This window comes from Doryrhamphus excisus, chromosome 5 (genome assembly GCF_030265055.1).
Source record: "Doryrhamphus excisus isolate RoL2022-K1 chromosome 5, RoL_Dexc_1.0, whole genome shotgun sequence".
Taxonomy (NCBI): Eukaryota; Metazoa; Chordata; class Actinopteri; order Syngnathiformes; family Syngnathidae; genus Doryrhamphus; species Doryrhamphus excisus.
The window spans coordinates 4,551,860-4,574,000 of NC_080470.1; the positions used below are offsets into that span (position 1 = coordinate 4,551,860).

General features: G+C 40.8%; 1 protein-coding gene and 1 non-coding gene across 7 annotated transcripts in view; both read left to right on the forward strand.

Annotated features, from left to right (window-relative positions):
- The window catches only part of pde4ba (phosphodiesterase 4B, cAMP-specific a), a 146,971-nt gene that overhangs the window by 116,004 nt on the left and 8,826 nt on the right, over positions 1-22,141 (forward strand). For 4 of the 6 annotated variants that reach the window (XM_058074368.1, XM_058074369.1, XM_058074370.1 and 1 more), the window contains 2 exons: positions 7,147-7,259; positions 18,913-19,006. In XM_058074368.1, coding sequence (XP_057930351.1) covers positions 7,147-7,259; positions 18,913-19,006 — 207 coding nt within the window. Of the gene's footprint in view, positions 1-7,146; positions 7,260-11,790; positions 12,034-17,816; positions 18,222-18,912; positions 19,007-22,141 lie in introns of those variants that run through there. The other 2 variants (XM_058074372.1, XM_058074373.1) reach the window with 2 other exon arrangements.
- On the forward strand, positions 5,156-5,228 carry trnam-cau (transfer RNA methionine (anticodon CAU)). The gene has a single exon. It is a non-coding gene; the product is annotated as a tRNA-Met (tRNA).

Sequence of the window (22,141 nt, forward strand, 5' to 3'; positions counted from 1 at the left end):
TAGGAAAGCAGGAAGTGAACAAATGTAACAGTTACAAAAGTACCAGATGGAGGGGTAGGATTTTTTTTACTATGGTACCCATTATGTCATTGGATGGTCATATCACCTCGTACTTCGGTACGGGACAAAAAAAAAAAAAATTAAAAAATTAAAAATAATTTAAAAAAAAAACCTTAAACTACATTAGGAAAGCAGGAAGTGAACAAATGTAACAGTTACAAAAGTACCAGATGGAAGGGTAGGATTTTATTTACTATGGTACCCATTATGTCATTGGATGGTCATATCACCTCGTACTTCGGTACGGGACAAAAAAAAATTATAAAAAAATTAAAAATAATTTAAAAAAAAACCTTAAACTACATTAGGAAAGCAGGAAGTGAACAAATGTAACAGTTACTGATTGTAATAGTACCAGATGGAGGGGTAGGATTTAATAAGCTTTGCTTCTTCCTACTCCTTTTGGACATGTGGAACTGTGAACTGATTATGTGATGCATTCAATTGTAATCTGATGCATGTTCAAATGAAATACAACCATTACCATTACCATACATTGACTAAACCTGAAAAAATGTAATTAATTGCATGCCATGTTTCCACAGACAAACTCTTGTGTGTTTAGTTCCACCCTGGTTGGTTCTCCACCAAACCAAAACATATTTTTGTTCATGTTGATTTTGCAAAACTTTTGTAAATTATTTACTTAGTTTCCACTGATCCATGCTAATCAACCCAAAGGGGCAAATACCAGTCAGCATGACACTGAAGCCTTTTTGTTTCCAAGTATGCCATCTCAGGTAACACAGGCATGCATGGTCCACTGTGAAAGGAAAAAAAGAGTGTTCAAACCTGTGGGCAGGAAAAAAAAAAATTATGGTAGCGGGAGTCAAGACAGACAAAGAGGCATTAGCTCAAGGACAAGACAGTGTTCAACTCCCTGGTCCTTCAAGCGGAATCGCTGCAAGGTCACGCAAACATGCCTCATTGACGTCGGCTACCTTATCAAAAAGAGTTAGAGTGTGTAACACAACACAGGATTTCTGCATCACAGCTTGTCAGTTTGTATGATAGCAGCAGATGTAAGACTCTGAGACTGATGCCTTCAGGGGCTTGGAGAACCCCCACTGATGTCAGTCTGTCCTGGAACTCTATTCACTCTCCTCCCGTATGCGTAAATCCCCATGTCTATCTGTGTGTGACTAACACCAATGTGTGTGGGGGTGGAATCATCGGGCCTGGGAATTATTACCCACAACTTTTGATACAGCTTTTACGCTATATTGGATTTCACTTTGAATGACAGCTAGGAGACCTGGGTTCAATTCCACCCTCTTCCATCTATGTGTGGAGTTCTCCCCGTGCATGTGTGGGTTTTTTCCGGGTACTCCGGTTTCCTCCCACATTCCAAAAACATGCTAGGTTAATTGGCGACTCCAAATTGTCCATAGGTATGAATGTGAGTGTGAATGGTTGTTTGTCTATATGTGCCCTGTGATTGGCTGGCTACCAGTCCAGGGTGTACCCTGCCTCTTGTCCGAAGACAGCTGGGATAGGCTCCAGCACCCCCCGCAACCCTTGTGAGGATAAGCAGTTGAAAATGAATTAATGAATGAATGAATGACAGCCATTTTCCAATATGGGGTACCAGATCATCGAATGCAGGTGGTTCGCTTCCTGTATGACCATTGTGTCAGACCTTGGTCCGGTAAGGAGTTGGACTTGTTTCCAGTGAGGGTTGGACTCCATCAATTATTTTTTTTTTTAATCTGCTTTGATGAGACCCAACACCTCCAAGTCCAAGTCCATGGTTCTCACCCGGAAAAGGGTGGAATGACATCTCCGAATAGTCGATGAGCTCCTACCCAAAGTGTTGGAGTTTAACTACCCCAGGTCTTGTTTACAATTGAGGGAATGATGGAACGTGAGATGGACAGGTGACGCTCTGCATCGGTGTGTTGTGGTGAAGAAGGAGCTGAGCTGAAAGGCAAAGCTCTTAATTTACCAGTCAATCTACATTCCTAGCGGCAGAAATGAATTACCTCCGTAAAATGGCTGGGTTCTTCCTTAGACATAAAGTGATAAGCACTGTCCTCTGAGAGAAACTTGGCGTAGAGCCGTTAGTCCTCCGCATTGGGAGAAGCCAGATGACGTGACTTGGGCATCTGGTCACGATGCCTCCCAGATGTTCAGACGTTCAGGGCTCGTCCGACCGGTAGGAGACCCAGGACATGTTGGATACTATGTCTCTCTATGACACTATGCTCTGCGTCTTAGGTTACTTTGACGGTAGTTGGATGCATGTCCAGTATCACTGTCCATCCACTGGGAATTATTGTTTTTGTAAATCCAGATTAACCGCCTTCCTGGTCATGCCTCCCCTGTGTACTACAGTAAATCCAACAGGAATGTGTACATGTGTATCTTCTGAGAAGTACAGGGACTGCTTTGTCCCAGCAGAGCGGAAAGACGAGCAGGCAACGAGTGAAAGCTGTTACTCAAATTGTGACTATACTACCAACCAGGGTAGACATTTTTGATTTTTAGATATGCAGTTTGTGTTTTTTTGGTGTGTATTTGCTGTGTTGCTGACAGAATGGAACGTGAGACCCATTCACAGAGTTTTCTACACAAATATTTTGAAATCTACTGAAAATTACTATTTGGTCACAAAGGCATTTTATTGGGTTTGTGTAATTTGTTTCAAGTTTTTGACTTAATTTATTCATTAGATTAGATTGGATTATTTAGGGCCATTGCCACAGGTTCAAGGCCATAAACCACAGATTGCATCTCCAATAATGAGAAGATGACATTGGTTCGTCTGTATTGTCAGACATCCCTACATTTTAGTGAAATATAATCGTCAACATTCATTCATTCATTCATTCATTTTCAATAGAAAATGAATGCGGGGGTGCTGGAGCCTATCCCGGCTGTCTTTGGGCGAGAGGCGGGGTATACCCTGGACTGGTCGCCAGCCAATCACAGGGCGCATATAGACAAACAACCATTCACACTCACATTCATACCTATGGACAATTTGGAGTCGCCAATTAACCTAGCATGTTTTTGGAATGTGGGAGAAAACCGGAGTACCCGGAGAAAACCCACGCATGCACGGGGAGAACATGCAAACTCCACACAGAGATGGCCGAGCGTGGAATTGAACCCTGGTCTCTTAGCTGTGAGGTCTGTGCACGAACCACTCGACCGCCGTGCCGCCCATCGTCAACATTATTATTGTAATATTGTACATAATTTGTATATAATTCATAAAGGCAGACAGCAGACGTGTGTGTCATCCGCACCGAAACCACAAACTCTATTTGCCGTCTCATCTTTTTTCATGATGGATTTTGCAATTCTGTACATGTAAAGTCTGGATACTGCTTGTAAAAAGCAGAAGAGAGAACTCCAATACACTCTCTGGTCATTGTTAGACTGTGGAAGCACATATTGGGGTTTATAGACCATCTTGCATCTTCCTCTCTGTTTCTCATAAAGCAATGGATTGTTATTAGAAGCATGTTGTGGGTTCTTTTTAGTGTGTAACTTACTGGAAATTTACAATAAAAAATGTTGACTATGCATGTGTCAAAGCCTGACATCATTGTTAAGATGGAAGACAACGATGTGCAAGGCAAGGTGCATGGTTAATCTTCACACATCCATGGTGTAGAAATAACACAGTGCCCAAGTTTTCATGCTCTACGTCACACTTCCTCTAAGCAGTCAGAATGTGGGAAGTCCAACAATAAATGACGTCTGTCTCATGCCAATGTAACCCAGAGGTTCAGGATGGTGGTTGATGTGGAAGGACGGGAGCCATGGATACGGCTGGGCGGGTTTATCATTTGGACTGGACGTCCGATGCAAATAGTAAATATTTACTCAACTTAAATTACTGCAAAAAATATGTTTGTTGTTACTTATAAGGTCAAAGAATACTAACTAAAATGTGTAACTGTAACTTTTTATGCACTTTGACTCCATAAAGCCTACTATTTGATTTGTTTAAATTTGTCTCAGACCGGGGCTGCACGGTGGTCGAGTGGTTTGTGTGAAGACCTCACAGCTAGGAGACCCCAGTTCAATTCCACCCTCGGCCATCTCTGTGTGGAGTTAACAAGCTAAACAACGAGTTAACAAGCTAAATATATGACAAGTGTCATGCTTTTGTAAAGGTGTGCACATGCTAATTAATTACTTAATTAATGGATTTAATGCGGCGTACGAGTGGTTAGCACGCAGGCCTCACAGCTAGGAGACCAGAGTTCAATTCCACTCTCGGCGATCTCTGTGTGGAGTTTGCATGTTCTCCCCGTGCATGAGTGGGTTTTCTCCGGGTACTCCGGTTTCCTCCCACATTCCAAAAACATGCTAGGTTAATTAGCGACTCCAAATTGTCCATAGGTATGAATGTGAGTGTGAATGGTTGTTTGTCTATATGTGCCCTGTGATTGGCTGGCAACCAGTCCAGGGTGTACCCCGCCTCTCGCCCGAAGACAGCTGGGATAGGCTCCAGCACCCCCGCGAGCCTCGTGAGGATAAGCGGTAGAAAATGAATGAATGAATGTCTCAGAAAAGGAAACGACTCAATACTGAGGAGGAAACATCTAGCCATATTTGTGGGCAAATTCTTAATGGGGAATCGAAACGTCTTGACGGAGAAACGACATATAATCTCTGAGCAGTCTCAGAGAACCGACTGACAATTGGAGTCATTGTGTGTTTATCATAGTCCATACATCGCAATGATAGCCGATGTTAGCAGCCAAATTGCTATCATTAGCTAACAACTAACATAACTAGTGTGCATGCATGTGCTACGTCGGCGTGCTCAAAGCAAAACAAGAAAATATTTTATGCTAGCAGTACCTTCAAATGTCCTTTCCAATGAGTGCCACAATTCACACATTTTCAAGACTTTAGTGTGTGGGAATTGTTCATTTGTACGCACAGACACACTGATGTTCGACCCAAAAAGGGGGTCCAGCTGGCTGAGGCTTTCTTTCTTCTTTATTTCCACACTAAATTCAGCCAAGTAAACTAAGTAAACTATCACTACCGAGCTTGCTTTGTGCATTGCAGCTGAGCCACTCATGCTAGAGCAGGAAAGACCCCACCCCCCTACAGCTGCCTGTTGTCCCAAGCCTCGATAGCGCAGTAGGCAGCGCGTCAGTCTCATAATCTGAAGGTCGTGAGTTCGATCCTCACTCGGGGCAGATATTTTTGGCGCTGCAGTCGCTCGCTCTGCTGAGTCAAGCGTTGACGTTGTAAGCTCAACAATGCATCATGTTAACTAATGTGTGTCGGCATTGAATGTGGGGGCTGTCTGCTTCCTGCCTGTTGAATGGACTCCGCTGTGTTAATGAGGTGGTGGTGGAAATTCCCTTTTACAATGCATACAATACATGTGTGTGTTTTCAGTCGGAAAACAGTAGTACTATGATTGCACAAAAGTGCTACACATGGAAAATTCAAGGAATTCAAGCTATTTGACTTTGGACAAAAAGTCGTGTTTAATGTCCTTGAAGTTACAAGATAAAAATTGTAGCATCAGTCATTGTTGATTTGTATTTTAAATAGCATGTAAACGGTAGTAACAAATCTATGTAACACATTTTTTAGCGTAATGAGCACATGCATATCATGGCAAACTCGCTCTTTTATGACTTTATTATTTTTTATTATTTATTATTTCATCCTTCTCGTCACATAACCAATTCACTGACACGCCAAACTGTGAGCATCACAACAAAATTACGTAATACAAGTGTAAAGGTGCCTATAGGGGTGTTAGTTAATGTCTAGAGGTCTCTAATGTTAAAAACAGTATTTAGAAGAGATTTTAAAAACACATTTAAAGTAGTATTTAACAGGTATTCTACGCATTTCATTTATAAACAAGGAATGCACGTTGGAGGAGTGGTTAGCACACGGGCCTCACAGCAAGGAGACCAGGGTTCGATTCCACCCTCGGCCATCTCTGCGTGGAGTTTGCATGTTCTCCCCGTGCATGCGTGGGTTTTCTCCGCGTACTCCGGTTTCCTCCCACATTCCAAAAACATGCTAGGTTAATTGGCGACTCCAAATTGTCCATAGGTATGAATGTGAGTGTGAATGGTTGTTTGTCTATATGTGCCCTGTGATTGGCTGGCGACCAGTCCAGGGTGTAAGCTGCCTCTCGCTCGAAGACAGCTGGGATAGGCTCCAGCACCCCCGCGAGCGACCCTTGTGAGGATAAGCTGTAGAAAATGAATGAATGAATTCTACTTTGTGGAAATTCACTAAAACACAATCGGGCCTGGAACCAGTTAACCGTTCAGATGATTAAAAGTCAGACTAATCACAAATAATCATCTTAACCATGAAGTTATTCTCATACTTGAATGCCCAAAGGAAGATAAAATGACTCTCAGTGCTCTTCATGAACACAAACCAACCTCACACGTGTCAGGAACACCAGGAAAAATCTCTTCCAGTGCCGCCAGTTCAACATCAGAGGCTTGTGGACTTAAACTAGTTGCACAGCCTCCCTCTGTGTCTCTCGCTGCCCTCAACGGAGTGACGGAAGGCTGCAGGCGGGCTGCCAGGTGCCTCTCATGTTTGGGAGAGGCAAACAGCCTCACGTCTTTGATGGAGAGAAGATCAGAGCAGGGGACACATTCTACGCGGCCGCGCTAAGGTCGCCGCATTGCATGCGGCCTTGTTGTGCTCCGCAGCTAGGATACGCCGTGTACACACAATGCAGGGGCAGCAGACACGTGTGTGTGTGTGTGTGTGTGTGTAGGATAACACAACTGCAATTCATGTACAGTTTGTGATGAAAAAGCACCCATGAGGTTCATTATCATATAAGTAATAAATAGGCCTTCATAAGGTATGACATTAATAATTGTCTCCATCATAAATGGCATAACACAAATAAGCAGAATACAGCCGTCTTACCACAGCTACTCCTTGGAAGCATGAGAGCACCACTCTTGGGTGCCACCTGATGATTCAGCGTCCTCAGCGGCAGCTGCAGCACGCACTCCCAAACATGACTGGAAGGTCCTGCGTTGCGTTACGCTCGGGCTTCACGTGTGCAGTCCGTTCTCACCGTGTATTTCCGTGTGTTGCTTGCTTGCTTGTTGACAGATGAGGCGTACCAGAAGCTGGCCATGGAGACCATGGAGGAGTTGGACTGGTGTCTGGACCAGCTGGAGACAATCCAGACTTATCGCTCTGTCAGCGACATGGCCTCCACCAAGGTAGGACCGGCTGGATCTTTGATTTTTTTTTTCTGATCTATGTGCAATGTTGCCCTTATTTATAGTGCAAATCATTTTTAATCAAGGAACTGCCCTCACAGTCCTGGGGGCTGAGTAGAAAAAAAAGATTACTTATTTTTTACTTATTCTTAAAAAGCTTAAAACAAAACTCTATGCTGGTTTCAAATGCTATTGTTGGACAGGGTTTCATTACATAATTTGTAAATTAAATACCCGCGGGGAAGAGTGGCTATGCGATGGTTTAGGGCGGGGAGATAGAGGGTAGCATTAGAAACAACGGTGGATGAGTGGTTAGCATGTAGGCCACACAGTCAGGAGATTGGGAAGACTCGGTTTGATTCTCCGCCTGGGTATCTCTGTGTGGAGTTTGCATGTTAACGGTAATGGTAATGGTTTTATTTCATTTGAACATGCATCAGATTACAATTGAATGCATCCCATAATCAGTTCACAGTTCCACATGTCCAAAAGGAGTAGGAAGAAGCAAAGCTTATTAAATCCTACCCCTCCATCTGGTACTTTTACAATCAGTAACTGTTACATTTGTTCACTTCCTGCTTTCCATAATATAGTTTAAGTTTTTTTTTTTTAATAATGTACCTCGTACCGAAGTACGAGGTGATATGAGCATCCAATGACATAATGGGTACCATAGTAAGTGTCAATATAGTGATATATATAGCACATCATGACTGGTTCAAGACTCTTCATCCTTGTATTTAGCAAACATCAACTGTTTGTATTGTTTCTTGAATTGGCTCATCGTTGTGCATTGTTTGATTTCCTTACTCAATCCATTCCATAGTTTGATTCCACATACTGAAATGCTATGGCTTTTTAACGTAGTCCTAGCATAGAAGTGTTTCAAATGTACTTCTTCCCTGTTCTCCCGGTGCATGCGTGGGTTTTTTCCGGGTACTCCGGTTTCCTCCCACATTCCAAAAACATTCATTCATTTTCTACTGCTTTTCCTCACGAGGGTTGCTGGAGCCTATCCCAGCTGTACACCCTGGACTGGTGGCCAGCCAATCACAGGGCACATATAGACAAACAACCATTCACACTCACATTCATACCTATGGACAATTTGGAGTCGCCAATTAACCTAGCATGTTTTTGGAATGTGGGAGGAAACCCATGCATGCACGGGGAGAACATGCAAACTCCACACAGAGATGGCCGAGGGTGGAATTGAACCCTGGTCTCCTAGCTGTGAGGTCTAACCACTCGATTAATTGGTTAATTGGCGACTCCAAATTGTCCATAGGTATGAATGTGAGTGTGAATGGTTGTTTGTCTATATGTGCCAGGCTTAAACCAACAGCATTTAGCGTGTTATCTTACATGGCTCGTGAGCAATGGCAATTGAAGAGAGAAGTGGCTTTGAATGTAATCCAATAATTACAACAGTCACTCTTATGACAAATGTTGATTTGACATTGGAGGACAACGTCAACCTTTCAGGAGCGTTTGGAAAGAAATGTTTATTTTAGAAAAGTTTAGAGGGGGGAAAACAAAGTTAGTTTCATGTGTCACTTTCTCACAAAGTCACTTTCTCTGTTGATGTACTGTTCATTTCCATGGCTGTGATCCTCTGATCGACACAAACACAGACAACCGCACATCAACACAGACAACTAGTTCAGCATGTTCTTTTTTCAACAGTTCACTCATTTAACTATTAAGTATTATTTACATTTAAATGAAGAAATATTTACAGACGCTTAAAATATTGAAATGATTGTCTCAGAAATTGTGTGTGTTCAGTCTGCGGTGCCTTTTGCCTTAAGTCAACTGTGATAGGATCCAGTTTATAAATACGTTCTTCAGCATAAAAGATCGATGGAAGACAATATTTTCTTTTTTTTTCATTGTTGTTCATCAATTTTGCTATGACAACTACTAGAAATGTAATACAAAAGCAACTGATTTGAAGACTTGGTAAGAAAGCGACATGTTGCATCTCTGCACGTAACCTCATGTGGATCCAACAAACCGATGACGAACCGGCATCAAACACGTCTGTTGATGTAAATAAGCTAAAGCTTTTGAAATCCAAGCCGTTTCCTCCCTAGTCTTGTTTCTACTTGAAACTAAAAATTACACAACTCCTACTCCCCTTACATCTGACCTGGTTTAAATACTAGCAGTCGGCGAACTTGACCCTTCTGACATCTCGTATTTAGGATGGCAAAACCACAGCGTATGAAACGAGAGAAGAAAGAAGGCGAAATGCGAGTGGCGACTGCTTTACCTCCAAGGTCAAAGTGCGGAGGAAGATGTTACTGCTAAGCGCTAAGAGTTCTGTCCTCTTCGTGGTGACGAGCTGTTATGGCACTGTTATTGATCCAGATATTAGAAACAGTACACAGTAATCCCTCGTTTATCACGGTTAATTGGTTCCAGACCCGACTGTGATAAGTGAACTTCCGCAAAGTAGAATTCCTTATTTATAATTTGAATATTTTTGTAGAAATATGTTTACAACCTTCCTAAAATGTTTTTTTTAACATTATTAGAGCTCTCTGGACATGAAATAACACCCCTATAGTCACAATTACACTCATATTACCCTATTAATAAACATATTAACAGTAAATAAGCCATTTAAGACATAAATAAGTTGTTATAAATGTGTTCCCTGCGGACAGGAAGTGAAGTTTTGACTTTTCAGTTGACGTCAGTTATAACCACAACAGTCAGCGATCAAGTTTGGTGATTATGTGCATCTGCGAACATTACATTAACATGACTAGTACAATCCCTCATTTATCACGGTTAATTGGTTCCAGACCCGACTGTGATAAGTGAACTTCCACAAAGTAGAATTCCTTATTTATAATTTGAATATTTTTGGAGTTAGAGCATTGAAAATATGTTTACAACCTTCTAAATGTCTTTTTTTAACATTATTAGAGCTCTCTGGTCATGAACTAACACCCCTATAGTCACCATTACACTCATATTACCGTATTGATAAACATATTAACAGTAAATAAGCCATTTAAGACATAAATAAGTTGTTATAAATGTGTTCCCTGCGGGCAGGAAGTGAAGTTTTGACTTTTCAGTTGACGTCTGTTATAACCACAACAGTCAGCGATCAAGTTTGGTGATTATGTGCATCACCGAACATTACATTAACATGATTAGTACACAGTAATCCCTCGTTTATCACAGTTAATTGGTTCCAGACCCAACTGTGATAAGTGAACTTCCGCAAAGTAGAATTCCTTATTTATAAATTGAATATTTTTGTAGTTGGAGCACAGAAAATATGTTTACAACCTTCTAAATGTGTTTTTTAACATTATTAGAGCTCTCTGGACATGAAATAACACCCCTATAGTCACCATTACACTCATATTACCGTATTGATAAACATATTAACAGTAAATAAGCCATTTAAGACATAAATAAGTTGTTATAAATGTGTTCCCTGCGGGCAGGAAGTGAAGTTTTGACTTTTCAGTTGACGTCAGTTATAACCACAACAGTCAGCGATCAGGTTTGGTGATTATGTGCATCAGCAAACATTACATTAACATGATTGACACCTAGTGACCCGGTGTAGAATACAACATGTATTTCACGGCGTCTTTGAATTGTGTGTCTTCTGAATAACGTATATACAGTATGTACATATTTTTACTTCTTTTAGCCATTTTCCTGTTCGAAAATAAGCAGTTCTTGTACTGGATTGCTTCTTTTTTCTTTTTCTTTTTTTTTTACTGGATTGTACTGGATTGCTTCATTTTCCTGTACAGTAGCTGTACCTTGCTGTACGTACAAATCAACAATGGTAAAGGTAGATGTTTATCTGTCTTTGAATGCAACGTGTGATGTGCACCAAGCATGTAAGCGTTTGGAAAGTGGTTTAGTTTAGTGTGTTTGTGTTTCACGCTCGAGTGCCCGGTTGTTATATTCAAAGGGAATGTGTTTGAGGAGTAAATGGAATGGAATGGGAATGGAATGGAATGGAATGGAATGGCCTTTATTGTCATTATACAAGATGTACAACGAGAGTGAAGAGCTTCTCCTTTCAGTGCAGTAGTCGAGTTTTAAAAAAAGTATATAAAAGTAGAGTAAAAAAAGACAATTTAACAAGATATATACAAGATATCCAAAATATACACATAGTATTGCAGAGGAGCGTATGCAGGAGCAGACATATTGCAGATATATTAATTTTAGTGCATTGATAAATGGGTCATAGTGCAAATAATGACTGGTGTATACAGATGAGTAAAGTCACATATGAGTGTATTGTATTGGGTTGTTAAATAAATAAATATGATTGAGGTAGTAACAGAGGCAGTGATGGAAATATTACACATTCAGCAGAAATGTTATTTTCATCAGTTGTTCAGTCGGATTGAGACATGACTGTGTACACCAGGCAGCTGTGACTTCTGGCTGCAGGAGAATCGAACGTGAAGCAAGGCGCAGGACTGAGGCGGGACTACCCGCATGAGGGAGTGTGTATGGGGCAGAGGTCTTTCTCTCTCTCTCTCTCTCTCTTGCACACATGTGAATGAGTTAAAGCCAAGTCAGACCTCACAGCCCAAACTGAGTCACTTTAGCTGTGGCGTTTGTCAGCGTCAGAGAGCCGAGGCTTGGTCCTTTTTTTACTCATGCTGTAGTCACACTTTGCCACTTGAACGGGCTGCTCTGCACTTCCAGCGACAACATGGGAGCCTGCTACTTTGACAAGAAAGAGAGGAAATTGGGGAAAGTCAATGGTTGGAAAAAGGTGAGCTTACTTTACACTTTTTAGGTTTGATAAACATGAATTGTTTCGGAGTGTTGTCTTTGTGTGGGCTTTGAGTGCTGAATGTCTGGTCGGAGTCTAAGTGTCTAAGAGTCTTACGCTTTCAGTTGCTCAAACAACATGTGGTCGGTTGTTAAGCGTCGCTGCTTTTTGTTGGACACTGATAAACCAGTATTGTTCATCTAAATGTCCAAAGTTGTTATACATATACAATATTTAAGCCCAAACCAGACAGATATTTTATTATATTATTCATTCATTCATTTTCTGGAGCCTATCCCAGCTGTCTTCGGGCGAGAGGTGGCCAGCCAATCACAGGGCACATATAGACAAACAACCATTCACACTCACATTCATACCTATGGACAATTTGGAGTCGCTAATTAACCTAGCATGTTTTTGGAATGTGGGAGGAAATCGGATTACCCGGAGAAAATCCACGCATGCACGGGGAGAACATGCAAACTCCACACAGAGATGGCCGAGGGTGGAATCGAACCCTGGTCTCCTTGCTGTGAGGCCTGCGTGCTAACCACTCAACATGCAGCCCCAAAGTAGGATTCCTTGTTTATAAATGAAATGCGTAGAATACCTGTTAAATTCTACTTTAAATATGTTTTTAAAAATCTCTTCTAAATACTGTTTTTAACATTAGAGACCTCTAGACATGAACTAACACCCCTATAGGCACCTTTATACTCCACACAGAGATGGACGACGGTGGAATCGAACTCGGGTCTCCTAGTTGTGTGGCCTGCACGCTAACCACTTGTACATTATATTATATTACAGATATCAAAACTGGTTAATTACCATGAACTCAAAGTGGAAAAGCTTATGTAAAATTTAAAACAATGGCCAATTTGTATGAGAACAAATAAGTCATAAGCATCCATCATTTTTGTACTTATGTAATTGTATATACTGTAAGTATTTTATATTGCGTTTGTATACAGTTATTTAGTTTAGTTTGTATATATGGTGGAAAATGAGTTATTGTCAGCAAAGTGAATGGTTATTTAAACTGTTTGATTCTTGTATTTATAATTTTGTACTATTGTTATTATTTACTCCCATAGGTATTCATATTGTATTTTAGCTTTTTGGTATTTTTTAGTATTTTTTTTAATTAGGTTTAGTATTTTGTAATTAGGTTGGGTGATGAGAAAGTAAAGCTTTGATTATAAACAAAACATGGCATTTTTTTAAGTATTGAATTACTTGTATAATGCTCTAGTTACTGTATATGGTCTTCAGTAACTGTTACATAACTGGTGTATTTCATGATTAATTCTTATATCCTCCAAAATAAACAATTAGCACCTCTTGCTAACTGTTATATTACAGTATAACCTAAAAATGCAAGTACAAAGGTTAGGAGTGATTGGTTATTCTGAGATATTTGTCCTCATAGCTAAAAAGAAAAAAAGTCCCAGACTTCAAAAGTCATATCATTACCAACTGTAATTGTCGTAACGGATTTTACTACCTTGCACCATGTTTGCTTAAGCAAGAGTTGGCCAACTACATGAAGAAAAAAAACTTCCTCACAGCAACGACATCTGTTTAAAATAAAAGTAAAACTTCAATCATATAGAAAAACATGAAGTGCTCTAGTTTATGTTGTTTAAAAGAAGTCGATTCAAGTTGATTTGTGTGAAATGTGACTGAACTTCCTCATTGAATTACTTAATTATTTAGCAAAGCTTATTAAATTCTACCCCTCCATCTGGTACTTTAATAATCAGTAACTGTTACATTTGTTCACTTCCTGCTTTCCTAATATAGTTTAAGGGTTTTTTGGGTTTTTTTTTTTAATAATGCACCTCATACCGAAGTACGAGGTGATATGAGCATCCAATGACATAATGTGTACCATAGTAAGTGTCAATATAGTGATATATATAGCACATCATGACTGGTTCAAGACTCTTCATCCTTGTATTTAGCAAACATCAACTGCTTGTATTGTTTCTTGAATTGGCTCATCGTTGTGCATTGTTTGATTTCCTTACTCAATCCATTCCATAGTTTGATTCCACATACTGAAATGCTATGGCTTTTTAACGTAGTCCTAGCATATAAGTGTTTCAAATGTAGTTCTTCCCTGAGATCATATTTCTCCTCTCTTGTAGAGAAGTATTGGATGATATTTTTAACTAATTGGTTATTTTTAGCCTTATGCATTATTTTAGCTGTTTGAAGATGAACTATATCAGCAAGTTGAAGTATTTGTGATTTTAGAAATAAGGAGTTAGTATGTTCTCTGTAGGCGGCATTATGAATTATCCTTACTGACCTTTTTTGCAGTACATTTAGCAGGTGAAAATTGCTCTTATAGTTATTAGCCTATATTTCCACAAAATAAGTAAGATATGGTAGAACCAGAGAGAAAGTTTGCATCTGAAGTTGCATGGTTAAGTCATTCATTCCTCAGTGAGCATTGTTCTGCAGCAGTCTTGACACAGGGCGCCCACTAGTGGGCTGTGTGATATACATAAACACAAGCTATTCAAATAGATAGAAAGGGATATAAAGAGTATCATGTTTAAGGGAGGGAGGATCCACATGTGCCTCCCACCTACCTGTACCTGTACGCCTGGTTGGCCTCTGCAGTGAGCTGTCTGATGGGATCACGTCTGACTGAATGGAGGCAAGCGGTGTTATTTCTTTTTTTTCACCTAAATGCCACAGGCTCCCTTCACCTTCTCCGTCTCCGTCACAGCAGCTCTGCTCTTAATCAAGCCAACCCCCTTGCAAGCTGAAGGAGAGACATTGAGGCAGAATAAGAGAATAAAAGATGAGTAACGACGGCAACACGTCATCCTCTTGTTTCGGAGAAAAACATGCTCTGAATAAGCACTAAAAATGAAATATTCCAGTCATGTGTGTTTAAACATGCGTGTGACAGCATCCAGTGTGTCAAACTGCAGATAATGGCGTTTGACAGCACCTCTATCTGTATGTTTGTGCACTGAGGCATTTTCTGTAAGCCTCTGGGGAAGCATAGCTCTTCAACACACTGCAGAGAGACATCCCTCGCTGTTATTTGTGGTTTCTTTATATATTATGCACAGCGGTATTATATAAAGAGCCGCCTCCTCGCTTGCTCTTTTTTTTTGTTTTGTTTTTTTTTTTCCCACTGCATCATCTCCCTGCTTCTGGTTCTTTTCCCTCAGTGGGAGGATAAGCTGGAATCCTCCCAGAGTAGCTTTCATCTCCCACTCAGAAGCCCATACACATGTCTGGGAACGGGTGTTTTCTCATGAGAAAAAAAAAAAAAAAAAAAATATGGCTTTGTAACAGAAGGGTCTCCCTGCAAAAAGCTGCCGTCCTTGAGTCGTGACAAAAGCAGCAAACGTGCATGAATGATGTAAGAGTACGTTCCACTCAGGTGGCCACAGCCAGTGTCCACAACCCATTGATGGTGGCTAGACAGAGATTGATGACCGCGTTGGCAAGTGGCAGCCAGTAGAGAAATCGACATGTAAGTGGTGGATAGTGAGGGAGAGACGTGGCGTGAAAGGGGGGGGGGGGGGGGGGGGGGATCAGTCTGTGCACGCGTTGAATGTGAGCTGAGGCGATGTGTGTGTGGTGTGTCCTTGTGACAGCTCAGCAACTAAAACACATGTCTGCCTGCAAAGGAAAAAAGGGGAAGCCTCTTCTCTGAGAACATACATCCATCTTGTCTGACTGATGCTGTTGCCATGGCGTTTGGGTGTTCTGGTAATTGGGACATACACAGTAGATGCAGAAATGAGTGGGCTGATGTCACCTAAATTGGGAAAGGATGCAATTATCTCCCATCTTTTCTTTTTTTTTTTTCACGCTGAAGTCATCTTCTTGGTGCAAGGTGGTAAAAATAGACCTGTACAGACACTCAATAACAATATGAACAGTCTTATGAGTTCTCGACAATGGCCGCCGTATGTTAGCAGACAAAAGAGAGGAGGGAATGGATCAAATGATACTTAGAGGTTATCACATGGTTTGTCTGGTATCAGGCCAGGTATCATGCCCCCAAGTGTCAGTATCAGCCCGAGACCGAAGGTCTGATACCAGACAAACCATGTGATGATCTTATTATCACATACAGTAAACCTCGGATATATCGGACTCGGATATATCGGAAATTCGCTCACAACGGACAGATAAAAAAGAACCGATTTTTCTGTAATGCATTTCCAATAAAAGTTCATTTCATATATCGGATTTTTTATAACGGATTTCGCCTATTTCGGACAAAATCTCCAGTCCCGTTCCAATGCATTTCAATTAAATCTCCCTCGCATATATCGGATGGCCGCATCGTGGCGCTCCGATTCGCCGAATCGTGACAGGCCGCTATACGACGTCATTTGCAGCGTTGCCTGCGCGTCCAGGTACATTGGAAACATAGTCAAGGAAGTGCCTTTTTATAACGGATAAAATCCGATTTACGCATATACCGGATATAAATCCGATATATGCGTAAAACGGACATTTTCCGGTATACGCATATAACGGATTTCGCTTATATCGGACAAAACCAGTGGGAACAATTGAATCCGATATATCCGAGGTTTACTGTACTATTTAATCATGAGCTTATTAACACTTACTATTTAATCAAAAGACCATTTTGTTTCCAGAAAATGTTCAGTTTATTACATGTATTATATCTAAACAGTGTAAACACAATTGCAAAAATATTTCAACAATAATATTTTATCAACAGTCTTATCTTATCAATGTCTGACAATTAAAGTTCCATTAATCAAGTTTGGGTTTTTTGGTGACTGGAGAAGCACTAGGCACTAAGCACTATTGAGCTGTTCTCTGATTGGTTGTTTCACAGGCACGATACCAGAGTAGCACGCTCTGAGTGGACAGCTACGGGGGCTGATACTGGACATGGTTAAACTCTATATTTTATCAGTATCACTGCCCTGGGCTTTGACACAGTATAATTTCGGCCTTTTCCCGTATCATTCATGGGTGGTTTCTAGGGTACAGGGACAATTAATACTGTAGTATGAGATAATGTAATTTATCACATGTGATATTATTATATTATTGTTGAAATATTTTTGCAATTATTGTGTTTACAATGTTGAGATATAATACATGCAATAAACTATTTTTTTTCTGGAAACAAAATGGTCTTTTGATTAAATAGTACGTGATAATAAGCTCATGATTAAATAGTATCTGATAATAAGATCATCACATGGTTTGTCTGGTATCAGGCCCGGTATCATGCCCCCGTGTGCCAGTATCAGCCCTCGACCGACACTTGGGGGGGCATGATACCTGGCCTGATACCAGACTAAACCATGTGATAACCTATAAAGATCACGAGGATACGATGCTGCACAGTCACATTCCTGAAAATGTGACCACCATTCATGAGGCAGAGGCATGTCGTCGAAGTGAAATCCCCCCCCCCTCCCCCCACCCACCCATGCATATTATACACAGTACCAAGCTGGAAGGATCCCCCTCCCTAACCCACCTCCTGCTCCCCACTTTCTGTCAAATCACGTGTTCTGCATGGGGTGTGTTGCTGGGGATGGCAGACTACAGCAATTTGGGGGGGGGGGGGTACATGCAGAGCTGGTGGTGAGGGGTAAGCAGCGAGAGAGCACCGAACCGAGACAAATCCAGTAGAGGAACCCCCCCCCCCTCTAGTCCAGATGAACATCGCTGCCTCACTCCCCTCCTCCGTCTCCTCCTCCTGTCTCTATCGCTCTTTCCCTCCCTCCTCCTCCTCCCCCCCCTGGTCGTCTCTTCTCCATTATTCATCAGTGTGCTGTGAGTCCCTCCGCTCACGGCTCACAGCTGCTGCTGCTGCTCCATACCATCTCCAGTGTCCATCTTCCCATCGCATCCACCCGTCTAGGCGTCCACCCACAGGGATGGAGACCCCAAGCCGGCCTATTTCTGCTGCTAGGAGGGAGAGTGAGACGCAATTAAGCTGCTCTCTTAGCTGCTGAAAAGGAATTGCACCAAGAGAGGATTTTTTTGGGGGGGAGGCGCTGACAGGATCCTGTTCGATTGCCTGTATTTTGTTTTTTTTTTCTTCTTCTAAGTGGATTATTACAGTTCTGGCTTTGATTAGGAACGAGAAAACAGGATCCAAAATGCCTGAAGCCAATTACCTGCTGTCAGTCTCTTGGGGTTACATTAAGGTGTGTAATTCTTAACTACATATCTTCTCAGCGCCTCCGAGGCTGAGGCGTTTTCTTGCAATCTAGTTGTCATGTTGAAGTTTTGTTGGTGACTGCATTGATATTTCATTTTTCTAAAAAAAAGAACTGTTGGTGGCTCAGACTCCATTTTGAGCCCTCTGCAGAGCTATGTGCTTGATGTGTGTTGGTGTGTGTGTGTGTGCACGCGCATGCATCAGTCTGTCAACAGCTGCTACTGCAGTGCCCTGGATCTTAATGTACTGACTTGCATCCAAAATGTTCATTCAAATTTAATATGTTTTGTTATTGAAAATGGTTATAATGTAATCAGGTGCAGATTTTGCACTACATTGGAATTCTTGCACAGTGATGCTTATTATAGAAAAAAATTAATAACAATAAAAATTAATATTTAATATTTAATAATAACATTAAATAATAATAAATAATTATAATAAATTATAATAATACAAAAATAATTAATTAGAAAATATATATTGGGTGTACCAATGGTAAAAGTGTCAAATAATGTTGTATTCCTCAAAATAACTGGCGAAACCAAAGTGCTGAATTTTCCATGGAATTTTCTGCCATCATTTCATCCAAGGTTTTTCTCTGGAAAACTGACGGCATTGTTTCTCTCCCCACCCCACGCACACCCACCCACCGTCCCCTTTCTTCTCTCTTGCAGTTTAAGAGAATGTTAAATCGGGAGTTGACGCACCTCTCCGAGATGAGTCGGTCTGGGAACCAGGTGTCCGAATTCATCTCCAACACCTTCCTAGGTAATGAAAAAAAAATGGAAATGAATGTTATGTGTATTCAAAAAGTCAAAAACATATTCAGAAATGTCAAAATTCACAAAATCCACAGTAAATGCACCAAAAAATAAAAATTGAGTGACACACAAAAAGGCCAATTTCTTGTACGATTCATTTTATTTTGGTCTTTTTCATAATGCTAAGCTGCATGAGTTTGTTCTGGCTGAGATGTTCTTCTGTGGGGGCGTACCATTAAATACTGCGCCACTGAGCTTCAGCTCGAGGTTTATTGCATTAGGCTGTAAATGCTCATATATTTCGTGAAGAAAATGTGTCATGATCGCTCAAAATGTATATAATGATATAATTAATATATGTATATACTTCATTCATTCATTATAGCAGAAAACTGTGGTAATTAGCAATGGTCGCCAAGTGGATTCAAACTGGCATTGATATATGAATGAGGAAAAGAAATACATTCCAGGCCAAATCCTCCTGGAGGTGGTTGGGTCTATTTATAGCCACTGTGCTTCCAATCGATCAGCATCCTGATCCGGTGGAGTGTATGTGGCGTATCCCTCACTGCTTGATCATAGACGGCGGGAGGAGGGGAGACGAGGGAGGGAGGGAAGGAGGGAGGGAAGTGACTGCAGCGAAAACAGAGGTACAGAGGAACCCCCTTCGCTGGCATTTCCCATACTGTGTGAGTCATCTCCATTTTAGTGCATCTTTGTCAGTGTCGATGCTTCCTCCCTACATCAAATTGAATGATATAAAAAAAAAAAGATGCACATACTTGCATTGGTTGAATATGCTGATGAGGGCAAAGGAGTGTATTATGTTGGTTATAATAGCCGACCTGTAGTACTCTTTAATATTTTCCAAATATTGTTTTCAATCCAAAGACGTGTGTAGTGCCATTTCCACTTGGTAAATAAGATATTCATCTGGCTTTCAGATTAGTCCTCTTGAGAGGCTGCATGGAGGCCATTAATGTGTGCTTGTCCACCCACTATAGTAGCTGTTCTCATGGGTGCATCATATTTCCTTTAATCACACCTACATTAGAGAACATACTGTGAAGAGAGAATATACTAATTTTAATAATATCGAGTGCAAAATTGAAAAGGCACTGACAAGAATAGAAACTTTTTTACTTGCACAAATCGAAAAAAATTCAGAGCTAGTGTCTATTGGGTTGCAACAGTTTCTGTGATAAAATTGCATAAAATTATAAAATGAAATTTCCCAGCAAATACAATGAAAACACAAATACAGCTCTATATTACCGCAAAAATCTAATCGTAAAAATAGTTTTTACGATTACATTGATCAAAATTCCTACGAGAACTGGCCCTTTGACTCTAATGGCTCCACAGTGGTTCACCAGGGTGCTATGATCAACGTCGTAGACTGTAACATCTCAAGGTTCATTCATTAATTATGCCAACCATCCAAGGGTGTACTCACATTGTTTTTGGCACAGCATGTTTAGCAAATTTGAGCACCGCACACTTCCTATCCTTTCACATAATTCAAATAGGTGAGCCAGGGCATGGCACGATTCCATGCCCACTTACATTTTGCAACACAGAATGGCAGTATTGTTATCATTCCTTGCTAATTGATAATGATCATAAGACGTCATAATATAAATGAAAATTGTAAATAATGCAAAAGTCAAACCCCTGTGACTACTTTGTGTGCATAATAAGAACGTGTCATTTAATTGATGCAATTGCTCCCATCACAAGTAATTAATGACATAAATAAATAATAAAAACGACTTGAAATAAGACTGATGGGACAAGCAAAAGGACGGAGAGCGAAAGGAAGGATTTACTAGTTGACTACCTAAGTGTGTAACAAACTGAACTACATCACTAAAAAAAATGGCGTTAAATACATTTAGAGGGGCAATGCATTGTTAGTGTCTATTGGGTTGCAACAGTTTCTGTGATAAAATTGCATAAAATTATAAAATTAAATTTCCCAGCAAATACAATGAAAACACAAATACAGTTGGTAAAATATCTTGATTCAGCTCTATATTACCGCAAAAATCTAATCGGCAATGCATTGTTATTTGTCTTATTTCCAACACTGCACATGTCTGTTGGAACTTAATTGGCCATACTTGGATTGGCTAGAGCACTGTGGATTAAAGGAGACAGACAAGAAAACAAGAGGAGAGGGAGAGCATGAGAATGAAAGTGATTATTTGAATTACAGCTGGTAATTGAATAACCCTTCATTGGCTGATAAGGCAGTAATGAGCTAAGTCGGGGTCTGACATGGCAGCAGTCATTCACTGCAGGATTTAATCCTGGATATCGGGAAAAGAAGGACAAAAAAACGTGACAGGAATAACATGGTTTTATGGAGTGGCTGTGATATTAAATGTAATTGCATCTGTAAAATATTTTTTATTGATGACCTGTTTGCAAAATATGCACATTTTGGCTAGCAAATAAATTTTCTACCGTTTATCCTCAAGAGGGTCACGGGGGTGACTGGAGCCTATCCCAGCTGTCTTCGAGCGAGAGGCGGGGTACACCCTGGACTGGTGGCCAGCCAATCACAGGGCACATATAGACAAACAACCATTCACACTCACATTCATACCTATTTTGAGTCGCCAATTAACCTAGCATGTTTTTGGAATGTGGGAGGAAACCGGAGTACCCGGAGAAAACCCACGCAATTCCTTCGTTCATTAATTTTCTACCTGTCTTCGGGCGAGCCAGCCAATCACAGGCCACATATAGACAAACAACCATTCACACTCACATTCATACCTATGGACAATTTGGCATGTTTTTGGAATGTGGGAGGAAACCGGAGTACCCGGAGAAAACCCACGCATGCACGGGACGAACATGCAAACTCCACACAGACATGGCCGAGGGTGGAATCGAACTCGGGTCTCCTAGCTGTATGGACTGTGTGCTAACCACTCGACCTAAAATGTATCAAATAACTTAAATTTGTCATGATTATTTTTGAAAGATGTGATAATTCATTCATTTATTAATTTTCTACCTGTCTTCGGGCGAGCCAGCCAATCACAGGGCACATATAGACAAACAACCATTCACACTCACATTCATACCTATGGACAATTTGGAGTCGCCAATTAACCTAGCATGTTTTTGG